We start from the raw sequence: 20,370 nt of genomic DNA on the forward strand, positions 1-20,370 counted from the left end.
CTTTAATTCCAGCAGAAAAGCTTCAGCTCCAGTGGTAACAGCTTCAACCTGCTGCAGCGTTTCTGCAGACAGACAAACTGTTTTCTGATTAAACCTCTGCGCTAAACGGAGCCTTCAGTCTCGGCTTAATCCTGTCATCTGTATCAACCAGCCACAGGCTGCTGGATTCCTCTGAAACCAACATCCAGCAGCATTTCATACAGGACAAATCCCAGATCTGGTTCTACAGAAGGTTTTAAATCACACTTCATAACTCGCTGCTGAAAACCTGGTAGATGTCAGAAGGACCTCGAGCTAAAAATGGCTGATTGTGGCTGAAATTTGGGACATGAAAACAGGGTCATGAGATATAAAAAAGCAAAACCGAGGTGCATGAGGAGGCTTCAGTTTTCAGAATGATGAGCTCGGTTTTGATTTCTCTTCGGTGAAAACCAGGCTAACTGCTAACCTAATTAGCAACATTTTCCCTGATGTGGCTTCGTCTAATCAGAAGCTGATCATTTCACCCAGCCTTCGTCTTTCTCCTCTTTTCTTCATGTAATTAGTTTGTCTTTATGAACAGGTCTCAGTGAAGTTCAGCCCTGTTGGCTGAAAAGATTCAGCATGAAGACGGTTCAATAGACGACTGTCAGTTTCATTTTTCTATCCAGATCTGTGCAGAAATGAGATTGATTTTCGTCTAGTTGGAGAGTCGATCATGTTGCTTCAGGGATTCAGACTCACTTCAGCTACAAGAGCAACTTAAAGCTTTACAGGCTCAATACCAGGATGCCAGCCGCTTCACAGCTTCCTGCTGCAGGTTCAGAAGAAATGGATGGACTGACAGTTTATGTTGGTTAGAATGAAGATTATCACATTAACATTTCTGCAGGACAAACCCAGGAGAAAACAGCAAAATTATTCACACCCCTGGCAGATTTACAGTTAAATTATTTTTTGTGACTGGAAGTGATGCTGACGTTTTGAAGAGGCCCAGCAAAATGAGCATGATGAAAGTTTATTAAGACTGACAGAAAACTTACAGAAAACAAGAGTAGATGGTGAACAGGAGGGTTCAGGAAACAAGAAATAAATAAATCCTGAACAGAGGAGAGAGAATGAGCAAAGAGCCAGAAGAGCAAGGAATGAAGGAGGAAAGGAAACCTGAACTGTAGATAGAAATAAATATGAATACAACTAAACTAAATAAAATGAAAAATAAAGAAATGATCAAAGGAGAAAATAACTGAAACACTACAGTTACAACAAAAATAAATATTTCAAAATTTTCTATAAAAATACATTTTCTGGTTTAATGAAAATCATTTAATTAAAATAAAATCAGTAACAGTTCCCAACATGCCCTCTAGATGGCACTAAAACCCATTCACTGTTTCTTACAGGCCAGTCCTGTTCAGTCCACTTTAATCCAACTAAAGTCCGTTTGTCTAGTCAAAGTCCGGTCCAGTTGGTGAGGTGTGAACGCTAATCGACCTCTGACCTCTGGTCCTCCAAACCTCATCTGGGTTCAGTTGAAGTGAATTCTGGTTCGGTTTGAATCTGAACACCAAGCAGAGCCGAGACCGCTCCAAAATCAGGAAGTGGACTACAGCGCAGGGCATTCTGGGTAAATACAACCAAAGCTAACATGCTAGCCTAAACGATGTTCTGTCTGGAAACTCATCCATTCTGCATCAGCGCTGACACACTGACTCCTGTCCTCTGGTCCGATTGGTCTCCGGCTGCAGGCTCTGGACCTGATGCAGCCGCTCACATTCCCGACTCTTTGCCCTCCAGTTTCTGGCTTTGCAAGAATCTCTCACAGTCTCAATTATCGATCTCAGCGTAAAAAAAGGAAACATCTTAAAATGCACGCCTCTTGCTGGATTTATGGCCCAGTTCTTGCTCAGCTTGATAACAGACTCTTGACCTTAGGCAGCGCGTTGCAAGGAGGAAAAGTAAGAGTGAGGAAAAAGAGCTTTCTCCCTGGTGACTTAGGCCTTTTAACTGTCCTGCTGAACCCAGCGGGTTATCCTCTGGACAATAGGAAGGGAAAAGCATGAATGTTTTGATTGCAAATGGCAAGAGGGCTGAAGCGTTAAGGTCAAACCTCTTAGTGTTTCTGCTATAAATCTGGAGAGACTGAAGAGCAATTAAAATGCAGCGTGACAGTGTGGAGAAAGCAGGATGAAAACACCACTTATGAATAATTCACAATGTTTTCAAGCGTACAGAAAAGTAAAGCCGGCTAGAATTCGGCGGAGCCAGCAACGTTTGAGCCGATTACAGAACAAAAGGCGGGAGCGTGCTGAACGCAGACGACGATTCCCATCAGGTCAGGAGACGAGCGGCAACACAAACATCTGCAGGCAAACGAAACGTGTAAGTTCTCCTCAGAGACAAAGGAGAGCCTGTAATTATAATCCTGTTCCTCTGCTGAAATGAAGTGAGTTAAGAAAAAAATCAATGGCTGTCCGGATAGAGAGATGAAAATGAAGGTGCAGAAATCAATTGTATCGATGCAATCTGTGAGAGTAAGTGTTCGTCTGCTTGTTTGTTAGAGAAGAACTGAATGAAATCTTTCAAGCTGAAGCAGCGGAGAGTCTTCCAGCTCCAGACTGAGATCTGAGGATTAAATGACATTCAGCAGGACAAAAAAACACAATTTCACATAAAAACTAATATTCCTGATTAATCAGTCTGCATTGTAATTTAATTTCACAGGTGTGAACTAGAGTTTGATTTTTATTTGACCTTTATTTACGTAAATCATTTGTTCAGTCAGGATCATTTTCTGGTATTTATGACACGTTGCTGTGGATCAGATTCTGACTCATTCTCTTTGACTCAGATCCGTCGTTTTGTCTTCAAACACAGCAGCGCCGCTTTGGGTCAGGCAGTTTGGATAACTCAGCACCACACGGCACGCTGCTGCTTCCCTCCCCTTGTGCCTGTTCTCAGTCTCACTCTGTGCCGAAGCAAAGGAAGGTCTTATGATTTTATCTTTGTGAAACTACAAAAAATGTTTCAGTTTCCATCACTTATGGTAAAATGATGAAATGAAAAGATGTAGATCTGTTGTAGCCATCCAGTCTTTTTCTTCATCTGTTCACAACCTGCAGCCTCAGAGAACCAGGATGTTCCCATTCCTCACCAGCAGGGGGAGCAGTTCAGTTCATCAGGAGGAACTTTGTCCTCCTGTTTTCCTGAAATATCTGGATTTTAATGACATTTCATTAAAATAGCTGGATGTTTTGTTCAGCCCCAAAACGTCCAGCCAGCTGGTTTCCCAGCCCACAGCATCACCCGCCTCCACCTTGCATGTGAGTGGAGTGAAAGTGAAGCTCTGCCCTAATTGCTGCTTTCTCTAAGTTTCCTAACTGCCTGAAAGCTCGATGCTCCGCAGGGAGTTTTTCCAGAGACGTATCGACGTGTCTGAATGGATTTCTCCATTAATCTTGATTAAACAACAGCATCTGTGCAGCTTTCAGCATCAAAGTGGCATTGAGTTGTGGCCTTGGACTGAGCCGTTCAGCAGGAGCTCTTCTCTAAAATCATGGCTGCTTTCATCCCTTTGACGCCAGATAGATTGCTCTTATTTCCCCGGGTTCACCAGGCCAGACCCTCTTGATTTCTGAGATTAGATGTCAGAGTCTCTCTTGTGAAGCGGAGTCATAACTTGCTGTACTTTGCTGTGTCTGAAGGGCCCTTCCACTCTGTTCCACAGCGGACATCATTACAGTTTTATTGCCTGGAAGAGACATAAAGCAAAGACGGGTGATCAAAACTGAAAGGTTTAGTTCTGTGAAATGTTCTTTTGCCATATCAGTGAAGAAAGAGCAGAACTGCGCTTCATCTTTAGAAAAATCTAATAAAATATCCTCCAGAGCTTTTCCTCTGAATCAAAGCTCCTGAGTTCAAGCTGGTGCAGCTGTGCAGAAAAAGCAGAATCACACTCCAACAACCTGACGCGATCTGAGATGACAAGTTGAAAATTTGATATTCTCAGCACAGGTTCAAGCGTCTCCTGCAATTCTCCTGTAATTTCTGCTCCAATAGCCTCATTTTCACTGAGCTGGTTAGAAAACTGAGCTGAGTTTAAATGCATAAAAATAAAATAAAAACTGGAATCTGTGTAAATACTTTAATTCAAAACAAACAAAATCTAGTCAGAATCATGCCAGAGAGAAATCCTCTCCGTAAAGCTCTGACCCAGATTGGCGCCGTCTGGCCCATCGAGTCAGAACCCAAACTTTCTGCTCCACAATCTTTTTATTTTCGTCTAAAGTGAAAGTTGATGTGATGAAACCGAGGACAGAGAAAGTCAAGAGTCTCTTTAATACAGGAAGATGTTACATCTTCATGAAAATGAGTGTTTGCATTTAAATTCCCCTTCCAGCCTTTTGAATGTGCTTCAGATGCTTTTCACCAGCAGAGGATCCGTACGGCCCAGATTACAGGGCCCTTCAGAATAAAAGCACCAGGAATGTTACAGAAAACATCTTCTTTCTCTCTGATGAACTCTGGATTGAGTTGAGCTTTAAAGCCTGAGCAGAGACGAAGCAGCGGCTATTTTTAGACGCAGAGTTTCATCACCGCCGCTCTGCAGACGTCCAGCTATGATGAAATCAATCCCACAAACCGGCCAGAGGATCAGAGAGAAACTCCACATTTCTGCTCCTGGTTTCTCCAGAGGAAGTTTCCCGCGTCGCGTTTCCCCTGAAGGCCCTCAGAGTTTCCTCTGAGTGAAAACTCTGGCTCATTAGGAAACCTTTAATTATTCATTTATGGTGAGAAACTCTGACTGGATTCACTGCAGGACACATTCTGCACGTACATATTCTTGTTTTATTTTCTGTAGCTGTTTTCTTCTTCTGTGGTTTTTAATCATCCTTTGGATTCTGCAAAGTTTCCCAGGTTGTGAAATATTTAAATGTCTTTAATCAATGTGAGGATTTCTGATGGTTTCTGGAGAGTGTTTACTGGTCAGTTTGCTGTCTGTGTGTTTACTGGTCAGTTTCTGCTGGTTTCCAGTGGGAGCAGGAGATCCTCCCAGCAGGAACCTGCGGCTCTGCAGCAGCGTGCCGCTCTCTGTTGTTACCCAATTATCAGACTGGAGGAACAAATCTGTCAGAAATGAGACGTGGCTGCAGTATTGATCTGTTTATTCGGTCCCACAGCATCACCCCGCCGCCCCCATGCTGCTCCTCTCCGCCTGCTACGCGCCGCAGCAGGGGAGGAAGCAGAAAATCACAGCAGTGGCCTGGGAATGCTGGGAATGCTGGGAAACGGAGCTGGAAGTTTCCCAGATGTGCTCCTGAACTTACAGGACGATGATTTGAAGATGAGAAACTCAGACAGACTCAGATTTAACTTATTAACATTGTCATTACTAATAACTGTCTTCTTATGGCCAATGTTTATTTTGTCTGACTCAACCAACTGCAGAAGACGAAAAAATCCTCCATTAAATTCAGAATTCAGGTTTTTTTCTCATAATTTTATTTTATTTTTTCCAGAATTCTGACTTTAATCTTTTGATTTCAGAAATCTGAGGAAAAAATTCTGAATTTAATGTGAGAATTTTATTTTATTTCTTTAATCTTCTTCCTTAACCAAACAAGCAGATATAAACAGAAAAACTAATGTCTTCTTAGAGAATTAGAAACAGATTCATGAAAAGCTCAGAGCTGCAGAACCAGATTAGAAAATCCCTCCTGATATTTCAGCCTCAATCTCCAAGATTACAGATGAAACCAGAAGTTTACATACACTAAATAAAAAGATGCGTGTGTCTGTCTGAGGCTCAATCAGAACAAACTTCTCCTGTTTCAGGTCGAGAATCAACAGTTATTTTTATTTGTTCAAGTTAAATTTATTTCGCAGATTATCTGTCTCATATTTTACAGCGATAGATTTGACAAATATGTAGAAAATGTTTTTTTTAATAAAAGTCGCGTCCTGTCGCTTTAAAGAGACAGTTATCATTCTGTATGTAAACGTCTGGTTTTAATAATAATACATGTTGAAAACAATGTTTTCAAACCCAGTGCTTTTTAAAAAACAAAATTAAAATGAAAGGTTCCTGTCGCTCTCTCTCTCACACACACACACACACACCCACGCACACACACACTGAATTTTTATTTTTTAAGAAGAAAACATGAAGATGCATCTGAGACCAAACTAATCCTCCACAGTAAAGTATCTTGTTTCTCTTCTTGTTGTGGATTTTAGTCAGCAGAATCATTTTGATGACTTTAACTGACCTGAAACCAGAAAAGTTTCATCTGATTTAATTTCTGACAGTCAATAAAAATGATGTCTTTTTATTTAATGTATTTAAACTTCTGGTATTTTATTTTTTTATTGGGTCATTGGAAGAGGAATCTGTTAGTGTTTTATTCTCTATAACATTTTATGTGTTATTATGCGAAGCGCCAAATAAGCAGAGTTTTATGGATAAACTAACATTTCGTATCAGCTGCTGTTAAAACCTGTTGATCATCCAGATCTGCATCAGTCGCTTTTTTAAATCATTTCTGTTGAGAATCAGATTTTCAGAAGTGATTTTACAGAATGAGGCGGAAAGCTTCACCTGAACTGGAAAACCTTCCTGCAGTCTGCATGCCTCCCCTCTGGCTTTACCCAACAAAAGGCTGTAAATATGCAAAGTAGATTAATTAGTTTCCCAAGGTCACCTGTGCAGAGAGCAGCTCTGCGTGTCGGTAAATCAGCTGCATCTCAGCCAGATGAGTTGCTGCTCAGCTTTATTGATATTTTTCCAGGAGTTAACGAGGCTTTGTGTGAAGCTTCATTTGGCCAAAATGTATTTGCCTTTAATCCGCGGCCTTGAAAACCCTCCAGGGTCGGAGTTGTTAGAGTATCTTAGTTCTGGTGGCTTTAACAGCAGCGGCCGGCTCCTCTGAATCCGGACCAGAACCGTCCAGCCGAACGGCAGAGTCAGCATTCTGCAGCTTATCGGGCCTAATCCCTGCCAGCTTCCTGTGTTTCTGTCATCAAACAGGATTAGAGGAACACCTGGATGGATCTGACTTCACCAAGACATTAAACTGGAACGTCTGAACGGCGATAAACTGCAGCTGCCTGAGAAGTGATGGATGTTTCCCCTGAGGTTTCAACACGGTGACAAGGTGGTGGAAATAAGACAACTCAGACGGTTTTATGGGAAATAAAGTCAAATTTTATCCATAAAACAGATACAATCAGTCATCTGGGCAGTTTGGAGGTGTGTGCGCTACTCCAGGTTGCCTGATCCATTTTGGTCTCGTCTGAGCCGAGCGGCTTCCTTCACACGTTTCTGAGTTTTCTGCTGCAAATTGAAGTTTCTTCTCCAGAACTTTCGCTCCTCCTTCGTGATTCTGGCTGTTCACTGATTCTCTCTGACGAACCTCTGAGGCCAGAGCCAGAACCAGAACCAGAGCCAGAACCAGAACCAGAACCAGAACCAGATCCAGAGCCAGAACCAGAGCCAGAACCAGAGCCAGAACCAGAACCAGAACCAGAGCCAGAGCCAGAACCAGAACCAGAACCAGAACCAGATCCAGAGCCAGAACCAGAGCCAGAAGCAGAACCAGAACCAGAGCCAGAACCAGAACCAGAACCAGAACCAGAGCCAGAACCAGAGCCAGAACCAGAACCAGAACCAGAGCCAGAGCCAGAACCAGAACCAGAACCAGAACCAGAGCCAGAGCCAGAACTAGAACCAGAACCAGAACCAGGCGCCTGCTGGCTGAGATCCAATCACAAAACTATTATTTACTATCAAGACTGCTAAAAGAACCCGTTTGGTTTATTTAGAGGTATGAAAGTAAAAGGGGCTGAATACAAATCCACTCCCAGTTTGCAGATTTGCATGTGTAGAAAAATCCAGGATCTTCCACAATAACTCGTTAAACTGCTGTGGAAACTATTAAATATGGATACAACTATATGAAGGTTTTGTTTCTTGTTAGTTGGAAGCTGTGAATTTTCTTTAATGGTTTATCATAAATATCAACATAAAAGACAATGTTTCTTATGATTGGTTTTTATTTTATTTAAAACCCAAGGATAGAAATAAAAAGTCAAGTTTTCAAAAGTGACACCAAATTACAGTGAATGTTTATGAAAACTGAGAAGTTGTAGTTTTTAAAACTCCAGTTTCTGCTGAAATGTAATCAGTTTTATTTGCTGTCATTCAAATTTGGTTTCAATTTCAACTGGATCTTTCCAGCAGCCATTAAACAGCTTCTGCTGCAGACAAACGAGACTGAAGCAAGCTCACACACACACACACACACACACACACACACACACACACACACAGAGTCAATAAGGCCAGCTGCCTCCAGCCTGAAGACATGCCACCGTCCTTCAGGACCAAGTGGGTCGGGTCGGGTCGGGTCTCAGCGTTCGCCAGCCTGCAGCTCCTTTTCCAGCAGATGCTAAAGAAAAAACAGCTTCAGGTCTTTACTCAGATGGACAATATGAAGACATTTCAGGGCCGATTGCAAAGGGAGGGATTAGACTCACCGCCGGCGCTGCAGAGGAAGATCGTTTCCTGGTTTTACTGCTGCTGACTTTTGGTTTTTATTTCCCAGAAATCAGATTTTCTTTTTCCTGCTGTTTCTGCTCAGACCGAACTGTAAGTATGAGAGAGAGAAAGTTTCAGTCTGAACTCTGCAGGAGGTTCACAGACATAAAACACTAAAACATCTGCAGGTTCTCATGTTTCTCTTTGCTCTTTCCACACTTTGTCTTTTCTTTGTTTATTTCTAAAAACATTTAACAGTAGAAATAGTTTCAAGATGTAAAAGTTTTTAATGTGCATTTATTTATGTTGTCATTTTAATTGTTTACTGTGGACGTGTTCACCACCAATCCATTTTCTACATATAATAACTATAATAATTATGCTTTTCCATTTATCTGATTTTAACATTCAGGTGATAAAAAGCAAAAACAGAAGAAAAAAAGTTTTTAACAGCCATGAAAGAGGAAACCAAAAGTTGTGCAAAGAGGAAAGTTTTACAGAAATATTGCTCTCATTTTTAAATAAATATAATTTTGGATGATTTAATATTTTGTCTTTCAGGCATAACTTTTACTTTGCATATTGATAAATGAGCAACAATCCATTCAGATCCAACAGGAAAATGAAGCAAACATGGAAAAACATTAAATAACCTGAGAAATTATTTAATTCAGCATGAAAATAATCTACTGCAGATTAGATCTGAGTGGAGGAAAACAGGCCGATGCTGCCCTCTGGTGGTGAATACATAGTATCACAATTTCAGACTTTATTTGATCTTATTCTATTTTATTTTATTTTATTTTATTTTTTTTATTCTATTTTATTTTATTTGATTTTATTTTACTTTATTTTTTTTATTTTATTGTCTCTGGTAATCTGATGAAGCTTCAGATTTTTTCTCTGAAAGTTTCGGTTCAGTTGCAGCTGGAATCAGATCTGATTCACGCAGCAACACGATGCATGAAACTGAAGAAGAAAATAATAATTTCTCTTTCCTGGTTTAACTTCACCACACAGACCTGATAGATTCCACTAAAACTACAGATGACCGCCAGGGGGGGCTGCTTTGGATCAATGTTGTGCCAAACTGTTGGAAAGTCTGAGTTTGGATGATGGAGGCAACAGGGAGGCATTTCCTGATCGCTGCCCCATTCTGGTGCCTCTGTGGAGAAACAGAAACAACCTGGAGCCGGAGATTTAGTCTCCTCAGGTTTTAGTCTCCTCAGGTTTTAGTCTCCTCAGGGTTTTAGTCTCCTCAGGGTTTTAGTCTCCTCAGGTTTTAGTCTCCTCAGGTTTTAGTCTCCTCAGGGTTTTAGTCTCCTCAGGGTTTTAGTCTCCTCAGGTTTTAGTCTCCTCAGGTTTTAGTCTCCTCAGGTTTTAGTCTCCTCATGTTTTAGTCTCCAGGATTTTTAATTTTCTGGAAATTTTAGTTTCTTGGAGGTTTTAGTCTCCTGGAGGTTTTAGTCTCCTGGGGTTGGGAGGTTTAGTTTCCTGGGGGTCGAGGGTCAGGGGTCAGGGTGGATGGGTTTCCTGTCCGCCTGCTGCAGCATCAGGATGCAGCCATGCTGAGTGGCGGTGAGGCTGCGGCGGTCGGGGTTTCCTCGGAGGAGGTGGAGAAAGCAGAGGAGGTGGGCAGAGGGTTGCTGAGTGGGAATCTGTGGCGATGCCTCTTACTGGTTTGTCTGGTCAGGCAGTGGGAGGAAGGTTTCCTCAGCTGATTCTGAAGATTTCTGCCTGTTTTTGCTGCTTCATGTGACTCTAACCTGTAAAATCAGAAGATTTGAACCAGATCTAAACGGTAAGTCTGTTTCCTCTGATCTAAAAGGCGTCTGACTCTAATTTGGATTAAAAATATGAAGAATGTTTGTAAAGATAAAGATTATTTTTTTCCATACGAGCAAATCCTTTGTTGTTCCAGTGATATGTAGTAGTGATAGAGGGTGGAGGGTGTGGCCTAACATGATCAATACTTCTATCAAAGTGTTAATAATTGATAGGGAGCTTCATTATCTCCAGTAAAATAAGCCTGACAATAAAAGAACAGAACAATTTAGCAAAGAGCAATTATTTACAGAGAAGCAACGTTCCTGAAATAGTTCATCTGCCTGAAATAAACGACTCAAACGAGAATCAGCGACAGCAGGAACGTCACAAACAAACTCCAGAAGATCAGGAAGGCAGAAAGCAGTTTGTTTCTGTGCAGGCAGAGACAGCATGAAGCTTTTTGGGACGGAAATCGACTGGAAGCTTCAGGCTGTTGGAAACAAACGGATGTAGCCACCATGATGTCATTTATTGATCAGTGGAATCACATTTCAAACTGTCTTCTCCTGTTTTGACTGGAACAAGAGATCTGCTGATCTGACTGAGAACAGTGTAATCCACAGTCAACCCATAAACAGAAAGGAACAACTCTGAGTTTTATATTAAGTCTAAATTGGTTCAAAACTTTGAAATAATATGTAGAACTGTTTTGAAGAGAATGTAAAACTTGCAGCTTCATCCTTGTTAAAGTCAGGTTTTTCATGTAAAACTCATTTTCCCACATGAAATATGACATAATGTACAATTCAGATGAAAAGCAAACAAATCTGTTAGAAAAATCTGTTTCATCAAATGTATAAACTTTTAAATGAAAATGTTGCTGAAGAACTAAATTTAATCAGCTTCAGTGTTCTGTCTTCCTCAGTCATCAGTTTCAGTCAAACATGAAATAAATTTGATTTTCTTTGTAGAAATTATTACAAAGGGTCAAAGTATCTCATTGTGCAAAGGTATCAGTCAGGACAAGGATACAGTGAAGTCATTTACTTGTATTTGGAGAAAATTTGGGATTTGTTGTCATTACAAAACCTGGACATTTCTAAAAGCTGATAAAAAGACATTCGATCGCTCAGAGACACTTCCAAACCACAGGAGCCGTAGGAATTCAATCCAAGTATTATTTAGTCATTTATTCCTGGAAAACATCCAGATCTGCTGGAAAATCTCCTCAAATTTCAACCAGGATGTTTTCTGATCTGCTGAAACCAAACAGCAAAATCTGGGACACAATTTCAGGACAACATCAGCAAAAAGACACGTTTAGACAGGGAGGCACGGTAGTGGCAGTATCATTCTGGGATCATTTAGATTTAGCTGGATCTGGATGAAGTTCTGAATAGTTCTGATTACCATCCAGCTGCGACCCAAAACCTTCAGGTGTCTAAAGATGAAGAGGGTTTTATTTCTCAGTATCAAAGTGAGTCGGCAGTTTTAGCTCAATTTACATTTTTACTTCATGAATAAGAAACTAAAGAAAAACTGATTTAGTCTTACAGAAAAAGGCTGTTTAGATAAATAATGTTTATGTTACTTGTGGTCGAGTTATTAATGATCCTGCAATGAGAATGTTCATCAAGTCAATACTGATAAAGCATATTTTAAAATGTATTCAGAAATTATTTGAAATGGAAAAAACAACAATTAAATTAAAAAGTAATTATTTAAGAGAATTCAAATCCTTTGTTTGGTTAAATGTGTGAATGAACTGAGATTAGAGATGTAAAATATGAGGCTGGATTTATGTGTTACTGTCGCTGAGACATGATCTGACCCACAGTAACAAGATATTATGTCTGTTGATGTTTTATTTTTATTCAAATCAAATGTTCCTATTTCTGTTCATGTAACTGTAAAACAGTGCAGATGTCATAAACTTACATTAAATTCAATATGTTCCAACATATTTACTCCACAAGGTGACAGAGATCAGTAATAAATGATGAAATAACTAAAATATCACCAATGAATGTGGGAAGATTCAGTGTAATCTATGATCATTTTAATAATCTCCCTGGTGCAGGATGAGCCACGTTTCTCCTCACGGACCGATTTCTCTCCCCCTGGAGGTCATGCCGGGCAGCCCAGAGAACATCCCCCTGGGGGAGTGCGCCCTCTCCCAGTCCCAGGACCGGCTGACGCCGCCCAGCCACGCAGCCAGCACCGTCTTCTCTCTGTCCCGCAGCGAGTCGCTCTGGACCCCGGAGCCGCCGCCCAAAAGATGCGACGTGTTCTGGTTCCCCATTCACTTCATGTCCACCGGGGGCAGCTTCCTGGCCTGCGGCGTCATCATCAGCGGCCTGTGCTTCGCCAGCCAGTGCCAGCCGGCCCCCGCCCTGCTGGGACCGGCCCTGCTGTCCATAGGGCTGATGGTGCTGGTGGTGGGGGTGGTGCTCATCCCCATCACCAAGAAGAACAGGAAGCGCTCCCACATGCGGAGGCCCCTCGGCTACTACAAGCCTCCGGCCGTCGACGTGTGACGTCATCGGGGGTTTCCCGGTGACGCTGCGGCGTTTTCAGCATGAGATGAAATCCAAGAAATATTTATGATGCGGCTCAGCATGGAGACATTTCTGTTCCCCGCCGGGTCAGCGGGGGGTCGGGTGTAGAGTTACACTGTAAAACATTAACGGCAACATTTAGGTTGACTTAGTCTGTCACTTTATTCATTTAGTTTATAAATGTCAGAATCCCAAAGTAAATATTTAGTTTACTAAATATGAAGTTAACAAGCTGCATATTTAGTTTCAAACTAAATGCTTACTTTATATTTAGCCACAAATTAAATATTTATTTTGCTAACTAAACATTTAGTTCCAAACTTAAGTGTTAACTCTGAGCTAAATATTTAGCTTTTAAACTAAATATTTAGTTTGCAAACAAATATTTAGCAAACAAAATTTGGGTTTCACTGTTTTGCTAAGTTAACATTTAGTTCCAAACTAAATGTTTGTCTGAGCTAAATATTTAGCTTTCAAATTAAATATTTAGTTTACAAACAAATCTAAACTAAACATTTTGTTGGCAAAATACATTTTTAGTTGCAGACTAAATATTTAATTTGAAAGCTAAATATGTAGTTTGCAGACTAAATATTTAGCTTGTGAATGAAATATTTAGTTTAGTTCTCTGATATTTATAAATGTGTGAATAACATGTTGAAAATATGACTTTGAAAAATGAAAACCCACAAAATATTGCTGTTAATTTTTTACAGTATAACTTTGTGAGTGACTTCCGGTCGCGATTATTCACACATTTACAAGGTTTTAGCACAGATGAGCTTGAGCAAAGAGACATTTTAAATATTCATACGAGAGAGAAGTGAAGTTTCAGCCTCATGAATAATTAAAAGAGTTTATAATTATTACTCTCCGTTTTATTGTCTTGTTGCTTCCAGTAAGCAGCTCGCTGTGCAGCAGAGGAAGGAGTAGAAATGCTTTCCGCCTTGAAGGATGCAAATGATCAGAGTCTGACTGGAGCGAGGCAAAAAAGATTAAAATAGTAAATGACAAGAAAAACATTCAGATTCAGCTGCAGGAGGATTCAGTGATAAATCAACCGGCTGTGTGTGGAAAATAAGTCATCTTTATGAATTCATTAATAATAACAGATCCTGTAGCAACAATCAGCTGATCCAACTTTATTTCTGGAAAATCTGGGAAGAGAAATCAACAAGTTTTTACAGTTTCACTTTAGTTTCATCAGATGTCAGGAAATGACAGAGTTTAACCCCCAACCTCCCCATTTCCTCCAGTTCTCCATTAGATCCCCTCTGAAAACCAGATATTATTATTTATGTGTACATGAAGACTCGCTGAATGACGCACTCAGTCACCAAGAAGCTCATCTTCAATTTTCCTAAGAAATGAAATGCAAATCTAGGTTGAGTTTTCCCTCGGCTGCAGCGTGGCGGAAAAACCCAGACTGGTCATGAGTTAAACATTCAAACAAGCTCACTGACAGACATGTTGGCCTTTACTGTCATCTGACTAAATATAGTTTAAAGAAAATCTCTGCAAGCTAACCTGACTATGTGGGAAAAACTTTTACTTTCTAAAATAAAACTGAGTTGAAGTTCAGAAGCAAACAGGCTGGACTGCTGACAGGATGCAAAAATCATTTTAAAAAATTATACTTTTAAATAATTTTATCATGAAATGTAATCTATTTTAACTTTATTTTTAAATATAAGCTAAAATAATTTTCTGAAATGTTATTTTCCATCTTCATTTTTTCTTGCTTCTCGAGTTCAGAGCAAAACGGACAAAACGATTCTGACCAGAAAAGACCAGAACCGTCCAGAACCTCAAATCTTCTGTTAATAAATGTTTACCTGTGTAAATATTATGACATTAAACTTCTGCCAAAAACATTAATCTCATTAATTTACTAGAAAAAATTTAAGATTTTTAAGTTTCAAAAGTAAAAAACATTTCAACTATTGATCCTCAAAGGTTTTCTAGAAAATGTCAGAAATTTTCCTTGTAAATTATCAAACATTTAAACTCTGAAGTTTTTTTGTTTTTTCTAGAAAATAAACTGCAAATAAAATGTTTTAGCAAAACTTCGATTATTCAAGCTTAGACGTTTCCTTGTTGTTGTTGTTTTACAAAATTCCAGAGTTTAATTTCAAAATTTCTAAAAAGAAATCCAAGTTCATAGTTTTTCTAGAAAACTTAATCTAAACGTTTCTGAGTTTTTGGGGGACATTACTCCTTTTTCTAATAAACTACAGACAAGAACTTTATGTTGGCATAAAGTTGATCAAAAAGCCTTAAAGTTTTTGTTTCTTTCACAGAATGAACATAATCTCTCACAGAAATGACATTTTATTCCAAATCAATCACATTTTAAGAACCAGCTCGTCCTCAGGTGAGATGTTTGCTGCTGCAGCAGCAGCAGCTGCAGCAGCTGCAACAGACCTGCAGTAAAAAGGTGAAAGGTGTTTCCCTCCTGCTGAATATTTGACAAGCAAATAATATGTTAATGTTCTCCTGGAAGCCATGCATGTGATTGTTGCTGCAGATGCCCGCAGCTTTGGCTCAACCCTCAGCAAACTGCGCTCCGTGCGGGTGAAGCTGTTTGTCTTAAGGTGGGGCGTTTCTCTGCTGGTGCGCGGTCCCGACCTGCTCCGCTATACAAAGGATGAAGGATCCCGGCCAGAGCAAAGCCTCAGCCCGCTCCAGCATGGCTCTCCTCCAGCGCATCGGGACCTGCCTGCCCTTCTTCCTGCTCGCCGTCACCTTTGACATCCTGGGCCTGGTTCTGCTGTTCGTCGGGATCTTCGGCGACCTGCGCATCGACGGGCTGTTCTACGGAGACTTCTTGATCTACTCGGGCTCCCTCATCATCTTCGCCAGCCTGGCCTGCTGGCTCATGTGGTACGTGGGCAACATCCAGGTGTCGGAGTACGACGGGCAGAAGAGGAGCAGCATCGCGCTGCTGGCCGGGAAGATCTCGGAGAGGCTGAGCCAGAAGGTGACCGCGCAGGACCGCGTGAAGTGCGAGGTGGAGGACGAGGACCGCAGCCCTGCGGGGACGCTTCCGCTGAAACAGGGCAAGGTGACGTGGGGCAAATCCACGGCGTACCTGAACCAGGGTTACGACGGCTCCACGGACGACGCTGACGGGGAGCAGCAGTCCGTGGACTGATCGGCTCGGTTCGCATCCAGCCGGATCCAGATGTTGAATTCTGCAAAAAACTTTCAGGTTTAGAAGTTGAACTTCCAGGACTGAAGGTCCAGTTTTCACTAATGTCTCATAGTTCAAAAACAATCTGCAATTATCGTTTCAAGTATGTTAATGTTTTAACTAGACCCTTTGCACTACTGAACTGATTCTGATTATTTATTAGAAAATAATCAATAAGTCATTCACTTTCAGCGCCTGTAAAAGTTAAACGGACCGTTTCTCTGATCCAGTAGAACATTTTATCATTCATATTATAGCAGATTAATTAATGTAGCTGTGAAATCAGAAGACTGAAGCTTGAAGCTGGGGTAAGGGTTAGGGTTAGGGTACAGAGTCTGTCCGGAGCGCCTCTGAAAACCAGTGAAAAAATTAAACTAAAAAATGTTCTGATTTCTGAAAACTGATTATTGAGAAGAAAATATGTCATTTTTATTCAAATGTATATAAGAGCAGATTATATTCTAAATGAATATTCATTTTATTTTGTTTTATTATATTTTAGATCAGACATTTCTTGGTTGACAAACATTAAATGTAAATCTGTCAGCAGTGTGAATAATTATGGATTATGGATAAAACAGGGTTTCATCAGCTGTGATATTTCAGTTCATTTGATGTGAAATGATTGTTCTGTTCATATCTTCGTTCTTTTCTTTCTGATTGTTGAAATTTCACACCAACTCAAACTCACAACATGCAACTTCAGTCTGATTTCAGTCGTATAAAGATTCTCATAAACTCAGGGTTTGTTGTCAAGCAGGAGGAAATGTCACTGACAGAATGTAAAGTTTCACCTGTTTTTGTTTCACCTGCTCAGCGGCAGAAAAGGCCCAGTCATGCTTCCTGTTGGCCTCTGGTCAGACTGGTTTGACTTCTTGGTGAGCTTTTGTTTGTTGTGGGATTAAAATCCTCCTCAGAGCCTCAGAGGCTCCTGACTCTGAAACTAAAGCCGAGACAAACGATCCCACCTGAAGGAAACAAATTCCAGCTTCCTCTAACCAGAGCCGAGACGTTGTCATGACCCTCCGGGTCTCTGACGCATCACTTCCTGTTAGATGGTCAGGAGGGACGGAGGTCAAGGTGTGAACTTTCCACGATGTCCCAGAACTGTTACAAAATCTCAAATCAGTAAAAATCACTTTCCAAAGACTGAATTTGACCAGCCTGCTGGGTTTTTCATGTCAGAGGTTCTGATTGCCATCAGGTTTCTGGTTCAGATGCAGAGTCAGGCATGCAGGGAGGAACCGGGCCGTCAGCTGGAGGTACGGCCCGTCCGTCCGGTACCGGTCCTGCCACTGACACTCAGGTATGACAGAAATGTAAGGCGTGCTTTCAGTGAATAACAATGATACTTCAGACCAGAGCAGAGTTTTCTGGAGCGACCGGCTCCCGGTCCCGTCACTCCGCCAGCAGACACCCAGCTGTCCGCACCGGCGCCGCCGGCCCAAACATGGAGCAGGGAAAGTGCACCGGCTTCTTCATCGGCCTGGCCGTCTTCCTGGACGTGGTCGGCCTCCTGCTGCTCCTCATCGGCATCTTCGCTCCGCTGCCCTACTGGGATTTCTTCGTCCTGTCCGGGCCGCTGCTCATCTTCCTCAGCCTGGTTCTGTGGATATTCTGGTACCTGGGGAACCTCACCGTCTCTGAGGAGGAGCTCAACCTCCGAAAGCTGGACATCCTGTGACCTCCCTGGCCTGGACGAGGGCAGATCGGATCGGGTCAGATCGGGTCGGATCGGATCGGATCGGGTCAGATTGGATCGGGTCGGATCGGGTCAGATCGGGTCTGAGGTGTCAACATGAGGAGAGAATGGACGGATCCACATGAAGCAGCCTGGAAATCAGGATTGTTTCTCTCTGGAGCCTGACTGAAGAGATTAAACCTGAACTCTTGTTTCTGGACCAGGAACCAGAACCAGCGGCCCGTCCAACCGGACCTCTGTGAAACGGCTTCTACTGAGCTTTTATCAGCTGGACGCTTTAAAGAACTGAGACCTGGTTGTGTTTCTGATCCACATGTTGTCAGTTTGGGTTTAAATTTCAGCAAGTCTTTGCACATTTATGTTTGAAGGACAATAATCTGAAATGAGCGACTAAAAGTGCTTTTAAATGACTTGTGTGTGTTTTCTGTGTGACGCCGTTTCTCTGACCCAAACCAGCCGGACTGGATCTGCTGGTCGCTTTGTTGAGCTAATTTTAGCAGCAACATCAAACCGCAGAAAGCGTTTCCATCTACACTGCAAAACAACGTTTCACCAAGTGCTTTTACTGTAAATGTCTTCAAACATTTAAAATGAGACAAAACTAATTTACAAGCTTTCAGCAAAATATAGAAGCTTGTTGTAATGATTACCTTATTGATTAATTAATTACTAATTAAATACTAATTAATTAATTAAGTTCTGGTTATAAGTGAGATAATCTGCCGGTGGAACGAAACGTTCCTCCCAGGTTATAATTCAGAATAATGAAATCATCTTTGACTTGGTTATTATTTTAGGAAGGTGACAATATTATAATTTATATTATATAATAACTTAAAATGGGTGAAAAATGTTTTGTTTGTCTGGCAGATTATTAAAGGAATTAAACAAGCCAAACAAGCTCCTGTTTCTTGCTGAAATGTTTCTTGTTAGTGAATTTTAATTTTAAGTGTGATAAAATATTTGAACTAAAAACTAGACAAAAATACTTCTTATGATTTTGTGTTTTTGCAGTGTTCTGGTAAATTTGCATATTTAATAGCTAATGAGGTGCGGTGATGCAGCAGTGACCTCATTCATATTTTACTCTTTATTGTTTTTGTGGATAATTAGTTTTTGAAGTAACCAGCTGAGCCGTGTCCCGATGCTTCCTGATTTAGGAGCCGTGATTCTGCCTGTGTGCATCAGAACAAAAACTCCTGCAGATCGTGTTTATAAAATCCCTGCAGTTGGAGGTTATTTAATCCTTCGCCCTGGAAGAAAAGCAGCTCAGATGCGTCATCAAGGCCCTCAAATTAAAATGGCGTTCAGCGCTGACTGCATCTGGACGCTAATGGTGTTTAGAGGAGCTGAGAACGAGGAGAAGCCAGAAAGCTTCGCCTTAAGCACCACTACAGCTCCATGAAAGTCAACAGGGACGCTGAAACTAAAACTCCTCATCCACGCCCAGATCCTCCAGCCTTAATCAGCACTCAAGGCCCCATTATCTCTCTCAGAGATGGGGAAGTGTTATTAATGCGTCCATTCGGCTCCTGCTGCTGGAGAGGAAGTGAAGACGAGGAGAGACGGGCCTCGACCCGCTCCCTCTCACATCCCATTGATCCAACGCGTCCTTACAAACCTTAATCACAACTGGACACGTTTGTGCACAATAGATTCTCTCAAGAGAGATTCAGATGGCAAGAGGCTTCTGTGAGAAGAGCCAGGCTCAGATTTCCTCCCTGCTGGTGAAAATGATGAAGAGATGCTCAGCGAATCCCAGAGGAGCGACAGGAGGGGTGAGAGCAATTAGAGGCGGTTGTTCTTCCTGGACTGGCATCGGCTGAGGCAGAGTCAAGAACATGAAGAACAAGAAATGACTCTGCTAATTACAACAGAACTTAAATTAGCAATAAATGAGTGAGTTTAAACCAATGAAGACATTTACCAGATCAGACAACCTGCAAAGTACTAAATACACTGAGATCCTAATTATATGTTTCATGTTAAACTCATAAACACGTTTCTTCTGTTACAACCTTTCTGGTTCAGCATAAAAGCTTCAAAATATGAAAACATGTTAAACCTTAAAGAAGATAAATGTCTCCCTCTAGTGGTTCATTTCTGTAATCACTTTAAATCTGCAGACTGGTCCTCAGTCAGAACCAACCGGGCCTGATTAAGGTCCAAATGATTACAAATCATGCTGCATATGACCACAAATATCCAGAGACTTACATCAGAAATCAGAGCTGGATGCTCCCAAAATCTACATTTAGTTGATTTATTAAAAAATGACCCAAATCCTGCTGCTGTTGCTGAAAATAAACAGGAAAAATAATTAACCCTAAAGGAAAACATTTTATGAAAACATTTCCTGTCAGTTTATTGTTGAGGAGATTTTAAAAATCATATTTTGTAGGGATTTTATATAAAGACACTTTTCTCTGTGTAATTTAGAAAAATATATTTTTTAATCTAATATTGTTTTTTTTAATCATTTTAATGGTTTTTAACACATTTTGTTTGTTTTCTTACTTAGAAAATGTAATTTTCAGGGAAGACAAAACTCCTTCAGCATTTGGGTGTTTAAAAAAATAACATTTTGGTCGTTTTTAATTTTGAAAAAAATTGGATGACTTTTTACTATGAGTTT

At 41.0% G+C, this 20,370-nt stretch overlaps 2 protein-coding genes across 3 annotated transcripts; both read left to right on the forward strand.

The window, feature by feature from the left end:
* Positions 1-10,035: 10,035 nt before the first annotated feature.
* Positions 10,036-12,824, forward strand: pirt (phosphoinositide interacting regulator of transient receptor potential channels). The gene is made up of 2 exons (XM_032586400.1): positions 10,036-10,316; positions 12,363-12,824. The coding sequence occupies exon 2, from the start codon at positions 12,364-12,366 to the stop codon at positions 12,817-12,819; it is 456 nt and encodes a 151-aa protein (XP_032442291.1). The 5' UTR covers positions 10,036-10,316; position 12,363; the 3' UTR covers positions 12,820-12,824.
* A 3,822-nt stretch (positions 12,825-16,646) lies between these two features.
* Positions 16,647-18,628, forward strand: tmem238l (transmembrane protein 238 like). 2 transcript variants are annotated; one of them, XM_032586402.1, is made up of 2 exons: positions 16,647-17,761; positions 17,792-18,628. In XM_032586402.1, exon 1 carries the CDS (start codon positions 17,379-17,381, stop codon positions 17,715-17,717), a length of 339 nt encoding a protein of 112 aa, XP_032442293.1. In that variant the 5' UTR covers positions 16,647-17,378; the 3' UTR covers positions 17,718-17,761; positions 17,792-18,628. The 2 variants fall into 2 exon arrangements, 1 of the variants encoding a protein (XP_032442293.1); XR_004342274.1 differs by having other exon boundaries at positions 16,648-17,781; positions 17,812-18,628.
* Positions 18,629-20,370: the final 1,742 nt, after the last annotated feature.

The sequence above is a fragment of the Xiphophorus hellerii genome, chromosome 16 (assembly GCF_003331165.1).
Source record: "Xiphophorus hellerii strain 12219 chromosome 16, Xiphophorus_hellerii-4.1, whole genome shotgun sequence".
In the NCBI taxonomy this organism is placed as follows: Eukaryota; Metazoa; Chordata; class Actinopteri; order Cyprinodontiformes; family Poeciliidae; genus Xiphophorus; species Xiphophorus hellerii.